Source organism: Penicillium brevicompactum, assembly GCF_028827555.1.
Source record: "Penicillium brevicompactum strain IBT 35665 chromosome Unknown utg000001l_segment0_segment0, whole genome shotgun sequence".
Classification (NCBI taxonomy): Eukaryota; Fungi; Ascomycota; class Eurotiomycetes; order Eurotiales; family Aspergillaceae; genus Penicillium; species Penicillium brevicompactum.
Genome location: NW_026623203.1, coordinates 5,750,987 through 5,766,688, shown reverse-complemented (window position 1 = coordinate 5,766,688; position 15,702 = coordinate 5,750,987). Strand labels below are relative to the sequence as shown.

At 49.9% G+C, this 15,702-nt stretch overlaps 5 protein-coding genes across 5 annotated transcripts; 2 read left to right on the top strand and 3 right to left on the bottom strand.

The window, feature by feature from the left end:
• Positions 1–3,119: 3,119 nt before the first annotated feature.
• On the top strand, positions 3,120–3,659 carry N7506_001854 (uncharacterized protein; the record flags this gene model as incomplete). Its single annotated transcript, XM_056951150.1, has 1 exon — positions 3,120–3,659. One exon carries the CDS (start codon positions 3,120–3,122, stop codon positions 3,657–3,659), a length of 540 nt encoding a protein of 179 aa, XP_056817065.1.
• A 1,816-nt stretch (positions 3,660–5,475) lies between these two features.
• Positions 5,476–7,119, bottom strand: N7506_001853 (uncharacterized protein; the record flags this gene model as incomplete). The annotated part of the gene is made up of 3 exons (XM_056951149.1): positions 5,476–5,495; positions 5,547–6,674; positions 6,750–7,119. The coding sequence occupies 3 exons, from the start codon at positions 7,117–7,119 to the stop codon at positions 5,476–5,478; spliced, it is 1,518 nt and encodes a 505-aa protein (XP_056817064.1).
• An 87-nt stretch (positions 7,120–7,206) lies between these two features.
• N7506_001852 (uncharacterized protein) lies at positions 7,207–7,950 on the bottom strand (the record flags this gene model as incomplete). Its single annotated transcript, XM_056951148.1, has 1 exon — positions 7,207–7,950. The coding sequence occupies one exon, from the start codon at positions 7,948–7,950 to the stop codon at positions 7,207–7,209; it is 744 nt and encodes a 247-aa protein (XP_056817063.1).
• Positions 7,951–8,487: 537 nt separating this feature from the next.
• N7506_001851 (uncharacterized protein) lies at positions 8,488–9,825 on the bottom strand (the record flags this gene model as incomplete). Its single annotated transcript, XM_056951147.1, has 2 exons — positions 8,488–8,941; positions 9,002–9,825. 2 exons carry the CDS (start codon positions 9,823–9,825, stop codon positions 8,488–8,490), a joined length of 1,278 nt encoding a protein of 425 aa, XP_056817062.1.
• A 3,482-nt stretch (positions 9,826–13,307) lies between these two features.
• On the top strand, positions 13,308–15,332 carry N7506_001850 (uncharacterized protein; the record flags this gene model as incomplete). The annotated part of the gene is made up of 1 exon (XM_056951146.1): positions 13,308–15,332. The coding sequence occupies one exon, from the start codon at positions 13,308–13,310 to the stop codon at positions 15,330–15,332; it is 2,025 nt and encodes a 674-aa protein (XP_056817061.1).
• Between the last annotated feature and the right edge of the window lie 370 nt (positions 15,333–15,702).

The window sequence follows — 15,702 nt, the reverse complement described above, 5'->3', positions numbered from 1 at the left end:
AACACATGCGGATATTCAAAATTTCTGCGCAAATTTGCATTATTTTTTCATTTCCACTTCAACGATACTGAATTCAAATAAACGACGAAAACAAGAGAGTGCGTAAAACCCGCTTCCACAACTATGACCCTTATCTGATGGCCGTCATAGTAGAGCAGAATATCAGCTGACTCTATGTCATCGGGAGCCTTAGATGTGCGGGCGAACGTGTCGGAGTAAGTGAAAATTAGTCAAAAACCAGACCCAGGCGAACTTGATTCCTCTCAATTTCCCTTCTTTCGCGCCCCCCTCTCTTGAGTACGCCTCGGTAGCCGCTAGGCTTGTGATTCCAGGGTTGCCGGCGTGTATCAGCCATGTCAACGGTGCGCCGCCCTCATAATCCAATGCATTAACGTTTGCTCCTTGCTCCAGTAGAAGTTTCACGGCAGCCAACGAGCCGTACTCAGCAGCCCAAGAGAGTGGTGTCCGCCCCCACTGATCACGAGAATCAATATTTGGCTTGCTTCGTAGGAGATGTTGAAGCAGGTTTGTACAGTTCCCCATGGCAGCGTAATGAAGGAGAAATCTCTTGTAACAATCCCGTTGTTTGAAACGTCCTCGTTCCTGAATCGATGAATGAGCTTTTTCGACAAAGGCCACAAGCTTTGCATTGAGGGAAATCATCTTGATGCTTTTCAGGCGGTCAAACTCGGGGCCAATGTCTGAACAGCCAGGGGTGGGTTTCATTCTCATGGAGCCAGCCGCGCTTGGAGAATAAACGCTCGAGAGCATGTAAAGGAGAACTCAAATGGTCCTGGCCAAGAAGTCTCAGGTAGTCTCGAACACAAAGCCTGCTCGACTGCTGAGCGATTCGAAATTATCATATAGGGCAAAGGCGTCGGGGTCGAGAGATTTATAGCCCTCTAGGCTTGTGTGGTCATTTGAAGATCTTGTTGGCTGCAGAAAATGAAGGGCCCGGGGTGCCTAAACTATACGAGGCCCGTTGAAAGCCACGCCTTCGTTTTTGACACCATTCTTTATGATTTGCTGTGGCTCCTAGGAGTTGTGAGATTTTGAACCCTAAACAAGACACAGAGCAAAGAATAATGTCGCAAGTCCAATTTTAATGTGCTCAAGGCCCAGGACTGCATATCTTGCTAGAAAACCTATCGTTCCTGAATTTGCCACCTGGCTAAATCACCTACATAAATTATCTCAGATCAAGAAATAAGAATGTGGGTCTGAAATCTGCCGGTGTTCAGCATGGTGCACAAACAGGGATTCGAAATGGTCGGACTACATCTAGGCCAAATGTGCCTACAAGGCGCTATATAGCCAGATTCGTGGTCCCCTCCAGGGTCGCAGGTGCTATATCAAATTACTATCCTGCTAATGTGAACGAGTAGGATTAATGCATCTAATGAAATATATTGTTCTTCGCCGTACTCTTTGCTTCGCTACGTATAAGACCTGCAGGGATTTAATCTCGGTGGTGCCAGACAGGCACCCATCCATTACTGTCTTAAGAAACTTCTTGCTTCTAGGGCTAGTTGGGTCTGATATCGTGTTTCACTTGGCATTTATATCATTCAGGGCTAGAATCATGCAGAAGGTGAAATTTGTGTCGGGCTTGTGCTCTCTATGCCCGGCCATATAGATAGCAAATATGTATTCATAGATTTACCCGCTATGCAGCATCAAAAATGATCATCTCATTAAGCTTATTCAAATTTCACAGGTCATCTACAAAGGAAAGGTAATAAATGCTCCGTCCTTCCATTGTACTCAACGGTTTGGATACCACGATGTTCTCCACCGAAGCTCATATTCATGTCCCCCAATCTCGCCGCACAATCTCACACACAATCTTTCCTCAACAGATTAAGAAGCGCCCGAGAATGGTATACGGCCGGCCTGATCTGCTTCATGTCATCCCAATGCTTGGCCCTTTTGTCCATTTGATCGATGGCCTCTGCAGTTTTCTGTTGCTGTGAAGATGCCCTTCTCCTGTGGTGCAGATCCCTAGAACGCCGATCTGGTTAGAATATTTATACTTTGAATACCGGGTAGGTGAACTGAGACATATATCATAGCTGCATCATACACGCATTGGCGGGTCAAGTTGCAGGCGTCAAATTGATCGCATACAGACGATATTGCCATCGGAGTAGGTTTGATCTCGTAGCATTCCATGATGCAGCAGTATAAAAGTGAAAAGACAGCAATAATAGCCTCATTCTTTAGAGAGCCCCACTGTGCAGAAGTGAGGTCTTTGCAGTCCAGAGGAAGGGTGTCCAGGCGTTCTGCAACTCCAAAAATTTAGTATGTTCAGATACTTTGTCCTGAACCATGTCTAGGCATCTTTAGGCTCTTCTAAGAACCTGACACAGAGATAGTGTAGTAGCAGCATCGGTGTTGTCCCCATTATTGGAGCTCAGAGTGTCTTGGGAATGACTGACTGGTCTCGGCTCGGTAGACGTATGATGTTACCTTGGTTGACTCCCACCTGGACGTAATGGTTATTTGAAATAAAATCGAACGACAGTGTCAAAAGAGAGTGCAGGCAGTCGGACTTTGATTTGAAATGGTAGACCGCTCAGTGGGAGAATGGGTCGGTTAATATCACGAATAGAAAATATAAAAAGGGTCAGACGGGAAACTGTATTCATGTTTTTCTACCCCCACGACCTCGCTTCCGGTTCAAATGTTCTTCCATAAGGTGGAATGATATGACTATATGCAGTGACCAATCCAATTTCAGAATACCTAATACAACTTTCGAAAAAAATGGCAGCAGCTCCTGGGACCTCACAGGGCGGTTCTAGGAGATGCCCTATTACCAAGAGATCGAACACGTTCTCCGAGACCGTAGGAATAGCGCTTTGGCCTGAAACATTCTTACCGAGAGAATGCCTATAAGGATTACCAATTACCACTGAGGCAACAAAGCATGGGAGAGGCACCTAGCACGGCTCACTATCAGCTGGGCCATTCTTTGTTAAGGCAACATTTATATGAAAAGACCATAGCACATATAAATACACGGTGCCCGGGAATTGACCTGCCTCATCATTCCGCTGTTCCTTAACGATACCTTCCTCGCCTTCCTGCATTCGGAAAAATCCTTTCTTGCGGACACAATGCCTTTGAATACTTCCGCAGCCACAATTCGGATGCGTCTTGCCTTATTTTTCCTTTCCATCACCTGGCTGGCTCTTGCCGGTCTCAGTTCGGCCACTGTACGCTTTGCGGTCATCTTACGCGACCGCGCAAAATCTGACCTCGCCACCTCAAGCAACTCTATGTTGGACATCGCATTGCAGAACCTCATGGACAACATCGTCGTGGGCATGGTGATCGTGGCCCTCATCTCCGCTCTGTTTTGCATCTTCGGGATCGCTCTGGCGATCCACCCAAGATGCCTGCGAGAAGACCGCAAGTATCGACTTTACTACGTCTGCACTCAACTCGTCGTCGGCTTGGTCGTTCTGTCCTTGGGGGGTTATGTTGCCAGCCACGTTCACGGTTTTCAGACATCATTTGAGTTATTTGCCAGCGAGGGCCATTTTCCATACTACAAGATTATGTACTATGGAGCCGTTGGCCAGGCGGCTTTCGGGGTTTTAGCGGTCATTATGTCTCTCGTGCCTTTTACCATATGCGCCTTACGCGGACACTAGCAGAGGGCGCACACGGACCTATAAAACAGGCACAGAGGATTCTATCGACCTCCTCAAGTAGGGGTGAGGAACGAGTCAACCGGATTTACGAAAAAGGCAGTCGCAGGATTTGATGATGATTTCGAAAAATGAGGGAGGTGGAGTCCAAAAGCATTAGACAAGTTCGATGAAAACGGTAAAGGAATAAATCTACTCTACTGCGAAGTTGCTGAGATAATTTACCAATTAAATTTCTTGATTGAAACCAAAGCATGTTCATCGCTTGATCTGACTAGCTAACTAATCGTGGCCAATATTGGAGCAGTATGCTGGGTGGCTTGGTGTAGCAAGCAGGTGATGGTTGACGATCTGCTCTGCGTAAATAGCCATCAACCCTGGTGGCCGTCGTGATTTCAAAAGCCGACCAGAGAATAATGTGAGCTGCCCAGGGATCACATAGACCCAGGAAATCGTACGTAACTTGTAGACTCACCATTCCCACCCTCACAAAATCAGTCACGCCCCTGTTGACAGCTCTATTGGCCCTGGGAATGCAAATATTGGCCCTGGGAGCTCTCTTGCTCCCGGGGGCTTGAGTGCGGTTTCTGGGGGCATATGCGCCGCTCCTAGAAGCCATATAGCCTCCAGGAAGCCTAACGGAGCTTCTGAGGTTTAATGCCCTCCCCTCGGGGAACCAAAGTCATATTCCTGTTGACAGATTGACCAACTCCTGGAACCTCAAGTGCGGTTCCTAGGGCTATAGCTTTACCTTTTCGGGAGTAGCGAATTACGCAGGTTTGTGCGCAGGTCCGGTGAAGGTGTCTTATGAGGGCTTTCCGCGACCTCAGAGGGCAGAATATTGACTCTAGGATCCAGAAGTAGGGTCCCAGGAGCACGACAGCTCCCAGATCCAGCCAATGTGTTCCCAAAACCAGTTCGTATTCAGTCAGGATCGTATAGTGAAGATCGCAGGGGTAGAACTCGGTTTCCTGTAAGCAGGAAATGGCTAAAGAGGAGTTCCCAGGGGATAAACATTTCCTAGAACTGCTTTTGGCGTTTTTAGGATATATGTGTTAGTTCCCAGAGTCATGTTAATCTGACTGTCGACTAATATAGATGGCCTGGTTTTGCTACGTCGTGAGGCGGTACGGATGGAATTGTCGACACTCCCTTGCCGACCCGCGAGCTGTGTTTTTCTGCCTAAAATGTCCGCTTCGCGCTTCACAAGGCTCAGCTGAACTCGCTGTCGGCATTACTTTAGCCGCTGCCGTTAGGTATGATGTACAACAACTTGTATCTACTGGCTCTCGGTTCGAGTTGAGATAGTTATACTTATCTCAGATTAGTAAAACTTCCAGTGGCATTTTTAGATTAATCAACATCTAGCACTTGCGAATATGAATCAGTGGCGAAGTTGTCTGTGGGGCTAACGATCAGGATCCCATTCATTTGGTTGCAGTTTGCTCCAAACTCCATATGTCTGTTGCTGGTCCGAATTCCAGCGTCTGGTCATGTGTGGCCACGTGTGATTCACAGATTTCTCATTTCCGTCGCGCGATTACTGCAAATCGCAATCACCCACGCTGAGTGGAATTCGGTCGTGCCGACCGGCAAAGCGGTGCAGAGGTAGACGGGTCTCGCGGTAGATGAGTCCCTGCCACTATGGCTGAGCGACGGGGCCCACTCTGCTCGACTGACACCCGTGGGGATCCCATTGATCGCTGAGGCAGCTGACTTTGACGAGGTTCGTTTGGTGCTGAATTCCTGGCGGCGACAGGCTCTCTATCGGCTGATGATTCGCTTGCCAAGGGGTCTCGGACTGGACGAATCAAGGCGTCTAGACTTCCTTCGTTTCGACTGCATTTATCAGCATCCCGACGTGGCAGAACTGAGATCATTCATACTTACCACACACAGCACGACGTGCTAAAGCCTGTACGTCGCTTTTCCATTCACGGTTTTGTTGGCCAGTCCAGGTGACTGGCACCAAATAGCCTTCCTCTGGCAAATCTCCAAAGTTAGCGCTGGCGATTGATGTGATTGTCCCCCGGCAGGTATATTGTGCATAGTGGACTCCATCCTCCGTCGTGCGTAGTAACACCACTGCACATGTTACCTTGGAACCATGCTGAAAAACTTTGGACTCGCGCAGAATAATCCCGTATGTCGCATTTGGCTCGAAAGTAAGGGGGCCGTTGGTCTCGAGCAGACAGGCAGTAGGCAGGCTGCTTGATTCTTCAAGGCTGTGCTCTTCAAGCCACCGCTCCCAGGCCAGTTGCCCTTGGTCGAGGTTAAACAGGCCGAGGTCGAACATTATACGGGATGGGATCAACCACGACGAAAATAGTGTGATCTGGAGTCCTCGGGGTGTAATGTTTCCGGCTCCACTTGAGAGATAGCCGAGGTCTTCGTCGTATTGACAGACTCTCATCGCCCAGCGCATTCCATCTTCTTCGAACCGTGGCCCGGGCTGGAATAGCACGTCTTGGGGGAAACCGTCAAGCTGGCTGTAGAACCTCCGCATTCGTTCATCGGAACCTTTGACTGCGAGAATCTCCTTCAAGTCGAGATTGAGGATGCCTGCTAGTATGATTGGACGATCGCCTGTCTTGCTGGTGGCTCGAGTGGCTACGTGAAACCAATTCGATGCAATTAGTCGATCTTTGGTAAGGTCACGTTTCTCGAAGGGGCTAGCAACAAAGTCGACGAAACGCTCGAATTTGGATGCGTATTCAATAGTGTGTTGAAAATAGGAGAACCAAACACAAATGGCGAAGGTGGTAATTCTCTCCTGTGTGATGGGCAGTTTTCCTCGGTCAAGCTTGGTCAGGAGCTCGTCGGCAATAGTGGAAATATTGACTGCTTTGTCAGAGAACAGCACGTACAGCCGGCTCTTAGCAGCTAGTCCTTCTTGAAGTGTCCATAACCGGCGCATCCAGCCCGAGCAGTAGAGCACTCTCAGGAGAAGTTCCAGGCGACTTGTAGAGCTGGCGCTCACTTGCCTCATCTCTGAATCAAGAATCATCGTCCGGTAAGCTGTAATCGGTTAGGCTACCATCCAAGAACGTTCGGTCGTCTGCTAAAGATACTGGCCATCTACATATACTTCACGAATGCGCTGAATCACCATGCTCCGAACATCAGGCTGATGCGGTATGCACAAGGTATCAATCCACAATAGTACTGAATCGTCTTTGCGCAGTACTTGGTTGCCCGCGAAATGGGCAAGTCGAGCGGCGCCAGTGTGTAGGGGACCAAATGGGCCGTCCTCATAGCGAGGGACATATTCACCACCTGAGAGGACACACCTTGCCTGCTCATAAAGGAGCTTTAATTGGCAATTTGGGAGACTGTTACCCTCCACGTTGCCCAACCCATCGGACCAAACATGAGATATGGCCAAGTATTGCTTGCCAACGCGCTTCCTCGCGATCTCAACCGTGAAATTCTCGTTGCCGAGCTTATCGTCGCCGCCAGGCATGATCATCAATAAGGGAACCCCTCCATCCCGGAGGATCATATCCAATTGCTCGACATTTGCCCGGTAGTGCGAGCAGGTGCATTCTTCTTACACGTGTCGAGTGACATAGTCGCTCTCATCGACATTGTTTGCCACACACTCCCCCTTCTTGCAAGACCCGTGCATTTTTGTGTTCCAACTGGCTTTGACACGCATTAATTGAAGCAGAAACACCGGGGTTTCTACTCCACCACCGGTCATGCGACACTTCTCTACCTCCAAGGGACACCATCCCTCCGCGGTCATTCGCTTAGACTCAAACTCTCTGCTGAGAATCCATAGCTGAACACGAGGTGTCTGGGTCTGAGAACCATCTCGCTTGACAGCAAGATGCCAGAGAAGATAGCAGACCAGCCGAATGGCCAATGCCATTTCATCTCGTACATAATAAACTCCGTACTCAGAAAGTTTCTCACATACTTTCTTGATAATCTCAACAGCTCGCTCGCCAAATTTCCTCTTCTTCCATTCCTTGGCGTTGTTGACATATTTATGGATATGCCTTGTTGTTATGTACTGCTGAGCCTCTGCATACCTGCGCAGGAGAAAATCTGACTGGTCCAGCTGGCTTCCAAACACATGGTGAAGCATGCCGAAATAGAGCCAGCACTCTATTCCAGAGTGAAATCTCTCCGGGATTGCGCGTGGACTGAACTTTTCAGCTCCTGTTTCCAATTTCCAGCCATGCCGAGTTGGGAACTGGTCCCAATACCCTCCATCATATAGCGGACCGTTATACTCGATCCAAAGAGGGTTAAGGGCTTCGTCAGGAAGGAACAAATGCTCCGCCATTGGGATTGTCTGCCAAACGGGGGACTTTGAGAGTTGCACTTTTCACTCAGATGAAGCCCCGCATCAGCATAGAAACTACGTGTGCCCTGACGCACTGTCCTCGTGCTGATTGGTTACTTTCGTGCCAAGAAATGGTCTCTTCGTATTTGGCCCCTTTTGTTTGGGTATTTATGTCCGCGGGAAATGTCAGTCAAGGTACAAGGAGTATCATGGTAGTTTGATATTTTATGCCTCCTATGTTGTGGCGTTCTGAAATCTGACACCAACGGGATCCTGGGGACAAGGTAACTTTAGAATTAGAAGACGTGCGCCGTGCAGTCGATTATAATTATTCGGGGCCGAAGAAGGCAGTCATTTGGTCATGGGAAGCAAAAGCTTTAGGGCACAATACATGCAAGCAAGGACGATTCTTTTACCTTTACTTGGGTTAAAGCAGAAAAGTACCAAATCATCACACGACAATAAGAGGGGCTACCACCGGCCGCAGGATAGGAACAGGTGAAAAATGCCAGCTACTGCGGTATCATACGCCCATTCTCAGCAAGTCTGTGGCCTGCGCATCTGTTTATCAAATTCTTTTTCTCTTGCGGCCCGTAGTAGCTCTCGTCGGATGTCCGGTTCATCGCTAGACCACCATCTTTCCTCCCACGGCTGTAGGGAGCCACCTCCAGGGAAATATTCTGGGAGTAGAGCTCGACCAGCCCCCTCGAAGCCTAACTCGAGCTCCATCAGCGTATGCATGACCTTAAATTCGGCGAAAACCATGGGAATCGGGGTTGCTTCATTTCCCACGTTCAAACGCATAGCCAGTCGAAGCGGTATCCCCAACATCGCTGGCTGACGCGGAGCCCCGGCCGTGATGAGGTTTTGCAGCATGCCAGTGCCTCCCACCGCGAGTAGATACCACGCATGTTCCTGGATCCCAGTGCTGCTGAGGAGAAGCAGGATCCACAGCACCGCTAACAAGAAAGTCATCAGGCGTGTGGTATTGCTGGGGCTCATCAGTCGCATCTATCGACCCCTACGTGCCCGCCCCTCCTCATCGTCCGACAACTGCCCCCCAGCCATGTCTTCCAAATCCAATCCACCCTTCGCTCCTAGCACCACGATCACATGCTGCGTGCCATTACCTAGAGTCAACGCTACGTCTTTGCGCTTGTCCAAGTTTCGACACGCCCATTTCTCCTTCCGCCACTGTGGCAGCGCGCCAGACGCGTAAGCCAGGATGGTCCCGGCCACTGTCACCAGGAAGATGCTCCAGTCTCGGTACAGGGCAAACGGTATCGCACTGATGCCCAGCTGGACCACTGTCACGACAATTCCCAGCCAATACACCCAGTCATAAACAGGTTTCGCTACATGATGGTGTCCATCCAGTGCCCACTCGTAAACACCAACACAAAGGCGCGCCTGGTGGGGGCTCACAAATTTGCGAGAATTGAGGGATGTTTCTGTCGTTGCCGTAAGCTTCGCCCGCGTCTCTGTGTCTGCGATCCCGGCTTCCTCATCCTGATATAAGACCGGGTGATTTTGCAGTCGCTGTTCCACTTCTGCCGGCATCCAGAATTCGTAATTTTGAAACACCCGCCCTAAAGTCCAGGACCGATTGAACCGTGTATACCCCGTGCCTAGATTGATTACCCGGAGCGAAGAGTCAGGGCTCGGAGGCATCAGACGGTCCTCACTTTGGGCAGTGAGTAGCGCCGAAATAGCGTCTGATACCCATCCAAAAGAGAAAGTGACGGGAGTAATATGGCCGCCGGTGACGGCTGCCAGAGCGAGGCGAATGACATCACCGCCGATAATCAAGAGGATTGAGAATAAGTCTGATGGATTGACCCACTGTGCGCGGAAGCTGGATGCTGCTTCGTCCATACTCGGGGTATGGAGACGATCAATTCTAGAGATTGCTTCGGTCAGTATTGAAATTAGTGAGGGGAAGAACCCCTGAACCGCCCGACCGCGGCGAACACGAAGGCTCTCCACCGCGACTGTCGAGACCGAAGCGCACCACCAGACCACCGAAAATCTACGCTCGAGAACAGGAGATCGACAACGAGTAGAGGACGACGTGACCCTCGCAAAAGAAGAGAATCAATCCCGAAGCCCAGCCTGACGTGGCAACTTCGGACGACTCCGCGACCGAGAGCGACGACCTCGATGTCAGCAATTTGGTCCAAGAGATTGCCAAACTCAGGAAAGAAATTAGATTACGAGACGAGCTACACAACGAAGAACTACACAAGGCTAAAGCAGAGTTTGGTGCTGCCCTCGCCGAGGTCCGAGACGAGCTACAGAACCTGACAGATAGATCCTCGACATCGCAATACCACTCCGAAGCATGCGCTCCGAGCGGCCACGACGAAATCCTCCGCGAAATTCAATCCTTATGCGAGGAAATCAGCGCTCCCACTCTCACGGGTTCTCCGTCTTATGCAGATGTGGCCCGCACTCCCCCGCTCAGCTACCCGAGCAATATACGGAGTTTCTCGACATCGAACACAACCCCAACTACGTTCACCGACACACTCTATTGCACCATAGATACCTCGAAGATGGAGGGAAACGAAAACGCGAGGATATCCGCAGGCTCGATCCGGGCGGCAGTCGAGACAGAAATCCGAACCACGGAAGTCCATTCTCACTGGCGCTGTCGCGCCGTCACTGTGAGCCCGAAGAACACGAACCGAATCAGAATAGCGTGTCGCGACGAAGCCGAACATCAGCTGATCAAGAAAGTGGTGGAAGCCAAGATCGGTGCGGGAGCGCGGGTGCTCCGGGATGGGCTGTACCCGATCAAAATTGACAGCGTTAACAAAGCCGCGGTTCTGGATGAAAAGGATGAGATCCGGGCCGAAGCGGCAGCAGCCTTCAGCGAGGAGAACGAGGCCACCGTCGCGAAAATCGCATGGCTCAGCAAGAAGGAGAGTGGAAAATCGTATGGGTCAATGGTCGTTTACCTGACCAAAGGTAGTCACGCACGGAGACTGCTGGCCGACGGGTTCTTCCACACTGGGGGAGAGTCCGGCGTGACCAGCACCTTCGAGCATCGACCACGACCGAGGCAATGCTACAACTGCCAGGAGATTGGCCATAAGGCCTTCCAGTGCACGAATGTCCAGAGGTGTGCAAAATGCGCTATGGAAGGCCATCGTCACAGTAGCTGCGATCAGACGGTTCCGTAGTGCGTTCCATGCGGGGGCCCTCACGAATCGTTCAGCAGGAATTGTCGGAAACTCTACCCATCTCGGCATGAATAAAACCGTCCGAATCATCCAACTGAATGCGAGAAAGCAGGGAGCAGTGCATGACAGTTTAATGAACGACGAAGAGACACGGGACGCAGTGGCACTAGCGATTCAGGAACCCCAAGCGAGGAGAATTCAAGGCCGGTTCTTGACAACCCCGATGGGACATCACAAATGGAACAAGATGGTTCCCTCCGCTTGGAGGGAGGGCCGATGGGCAATCCGAAGCATGCTTTGGGACCACTTCCTCTTTCGATGCCAGAAGTGGTCCACACACCGCACGGAAATGCTGCAATGTACCCATACTCACCGAGGCAACATATCCTTTTTCTTGGGTGGAAAATCGCCTTCGATGACCAAAACTGGAAACCGAGCCTAGAAGCATTGCGGGCCTCAATACGGTTTGCCATCGCTACAGGCCGACTCGATGCCGTTTAATCATATCGACCAACACAGATGAACCCAGCCTCATTCTAACCTCAATCTAACCCCCCACCAACCACCTTGTGCCAGAGACGGTAGACGCGCTTCAACTGCCGAGGATAGGATGTTGAACACTTGAAGAAGCGCCTTCGAGCAAGTCTACTAATAAGCACTAACACACAAGGACCCGCTAAGATATTGACATCTGAGACGACATAAACTGAAGGAAATCTTGTATGGGCTCCAAGGAGGCACAGCATCAACTAAAGCATGTATATTTAGATCAGTGATAGTTGCCCTTTCGGTTCAGCCGCCGGGCGTTAATGAATTGTGTGTGTGTGTGTGTGTGTGTGTGTGTGTACGTCAACTTCCGTGCAGCTGCTACCGTATGTCGCTTCATCGGTGATGCAAAATGGAACCCTCAACAGCGACTTGAAGCGATATTGACAACAATCAACCTATGTGTCTAAGATGGACAGCAAATATATTCCCGTGTTAAAGCAACTTCTTACTGGCCAGAATGAAACAGAGTCAAGGAAACTACTCGAAGAATTCAAGGCGATAGTCGGAGTGATCATTCTTCTTGCCACTCCGCTCTCGATCAACTCCCTTAGCCACCTAATAGACAGAGAGTCTAATGATGTCAAATGTCGATTAGACCAGCTCCACTCGGTGCTCAGTGTACCAAACAATTTCGACACACCACTCAGGCTGCTCCAAAAAGAGGCTAGACTGCTGGGACTACTAATTACACATGATGGGGGAGACCCTGCCCCAAGCCTGTTTCACAAAATAGGAAGTTCACCTTCAGCTTATAGACCTCACTCCTCACGGTCTCACTTATCTCGAAATTGGCCCTGCGCACTCTTACGGGCTAAGCACTCTGGCTCATTTTATAACGAGTATTTTTATCAATTTAATAACATCAATCAATCGATACCTATATCTGGAGAAGTTTGATTTTTACTAAAGATCAATGTCAATACAGGCAAAGCTCCCGCTCACAGAGCGCATCTATGGATTGCATGGCGAGACTTTAAGCATGAAACCTCTAGGTAACCCTGCTTACATTTCATCTTTTGATATGAACAAAATTATATCACCATTGACAGCGGTAGCCTAATTCATATATACCTAGGTAGCCCGAGAGTGTCGGCGAATGTCATGAAGGCTGACTGCAACTTGAGCTGAGAGCATGTTAACTTAGTGAAAATAATTTTGGTGAACTACAAATCTGTGATCAGGATAGTAGTTCGGAGAAAAGCGATGGTAGAAATCTATGACGAAGAAACCATGAAGATCTAACCAATAAGACACCTCCGTGCTGCTCTACATAGATAGCATGGCGCGCAAACGAAATGCGCATGTCAATGAGCTTCGACAAGAAAATTGGCAACAGACATTGATACGCAAACATGACGAACTACATATCTATAATGGAGATAATAGTTCGTCAAATTTCGTACTGGGGTATTTCCATACTGGGGTACTTACAGGGGCTTAATTTTTTTATCCAAAATCAGCAAAGATGAGACCTCAAACACATGGAAATAAAAGCGCCTTCCTGGGGTCGACATCATTGAAAAGTCATCAGCTCATGGCGGCGGGCCGAGTATGCTAGCGCTTATTGTCCGCCCCACACCTTCGTACCCTCACCATCACTCACCTCCCTTCATTACTCTTCAAATGGACCATATAGAAAGTGCCCCAGGCTCTCAAAATGCCTCCATAGAGATTCCTTGCTTGAGTCACGAACCCTATGATGGGGAAGATTTCCCAAAATATCCAGAGCGCGCGGGCTGGGACATCGATCGGCTTCTCGCTGGAGACTTCTCACAACACCCCGCGGAGCCCACTGGTGCATTCTTGCAAAACTGGCTCTATTTCGGTGTTCTTTGGGAAGTATTCGGTCCCATCACTCGGGGAGCCAAGAATAATTATGTCATGCCGCAAGAAGGCACAATGTACGGAATAATCACCATCGCTGCTCTCAACGTTCAGATCATACAGCTCCTCTCGTCGATCACGTCAATGATGCAAGCCGGAGATGTCATCCCCGCGCAGATGATCGCTCATCGAATCATTACATGTCTCACGACTGTATCTCGATTTTGTCGTCTCGCGACATGCGCGGGTGACCCACGTCCAGGATTCAAGATTTGGCCGTTGTCTCCCGAAATTGACCTATCTATCAGGGCGCTGGGCCATCGCCTAGCTTGGAATTTTCCGGTCGGGGCGCTCGACATGGCTATGAGTTCTTCGACTGGCGGATTGCAATTTCCTTGTGCGTGGTTTCCACAGGCACGCATGAAACAGATGGGATGGTGTCCAAGCGAGATCGCTATGGTGGAAAAGACATTTACGTCCGCGTCCGCGTACTATGCGTCTCAGATGGAAAGACCGCCGTCGGCGGTACAGAGAGACCATGGCAAGTGTACCGGTAAACTCTGTTTTGCGCGACAAATCAACGAAGCGACGTATCGGACTGCACACACAACAGCGGAGTGTGACTGTCAGCACCTAGGCCCGTCGATCGATGAAGTGGTGTCCATTATTGCATCTGGAGGCGTCCCACTGATGTCCATTACACCAATGAAGAAGGAGCCATATCTCAAAGTAGAGGTACAAAAGTACTCCGGAACAAAACGCTATGTCGCCTTGTCTCATGTCTGGTCCGACGGAATGGGAAATCCGACAGCGAATACACTACCGATGTGCCAAATGCTCCGCATTCGGGCCTTGCTCGACGAACTACTGTCCGGAATCAGCTATGCCGACCTGGTCAACAGATTAGCTTTCGGAGACCTTTTCAAAAAGAAATTCCAAGGGTCCTCCATCTCATTCTGGATGGACACGCTGTGTATCCCCGTCGCTCCAGAACACAAAGAGCTACGCTCAAAGTCAATCAAAGGGATGAAAGCTGTGTACGAACGAGCGTTCCGCGTGCTAGTCTTGGTTTCCGATATCCAGCAATGTTCCATGAAGGACTATACGCAGTCATTCATGCGAATCCAAATGTCCGCATGGATGCGCCGACTCTGGACGTTAAATGAAGGCGTCCTGGCGAATCGGCTGTGCGTCAAATACGCGGATGGCATTCTGGACGTTCAAGTTGCTTCAGAGGAGTATCAAGAAAAGGTGAAAAACTCCGGGATGGCAAACTATATGGACTCGTATGGAACACCTATGCGTGATGCCGATAGTTTCGGTTGGAAATTCCGTCTGTTGCGAAGGAATGTTCTCCGGGATCCAGATCCAAGACTAGTCCATTCTGATAGGTATTCAGATAAAGAGATTGCTTCGCCGGAGCAAAAGCGGTGTTATGCGATTATGGAGGCTTTCAGTGCGTCCTTGCATCGGACGACCACTAAAGTGGCGGACGAGATGCTCTGCTTTGCCAGTCTAATTGGATGGGATACGTCTTTGTTGAAGGGTATCCCGTTCGAAGACCACTTGCATGTGTTTCTGTCGACGGAATCTCAACTCCCGCAGGGAATGCTGTTTCTCGCTGGGCCGAGGATGCGGCAGCCAGGTTGGCGATGGGCTGTTAATCGGTTCGGGGATAATGGTGCCATACGGCTGAATGCTAAATTCGACGACATGACTCCTGGGATTGTCAGTGAGAATGGATTTATCGTGGAATTCCCGGGGCTTGTTTTGCCGGGGGGACTGTACCAGGGAGCAGACTCAAAAGTTGTTTGTGGTTGCTGATGATGAACATGGGGGTGTGACTAAATATGAGATCACGCGACACGATGAAGGTCTCAGCGGCCGGTTGGAGGAGTCTGGGTCTGGTCCTGAGAAATTTTTGCATGATCGACTCTATGTTATCTTCTGGTATGCTACAAGGGCTTTGGCCCCCAGAACGCCTATGCCGGCTGCAATCATTTCTGGTCCTTCCGATGAGAGCCTTGTGAAGGGGGAAATGGTGTATCAGTTCGAGTCTCTTGCATACGTGGAGGTTTTGGAAAAGACGGTGGAGGGGCATCTGCAGGAGACAGTAGATCCGGTGGTTCAGCTCATCCGAAAGAAATGGACACTTGGATAGCTCAACTTGATCTCAATCAGTGTCCCGGGTGCC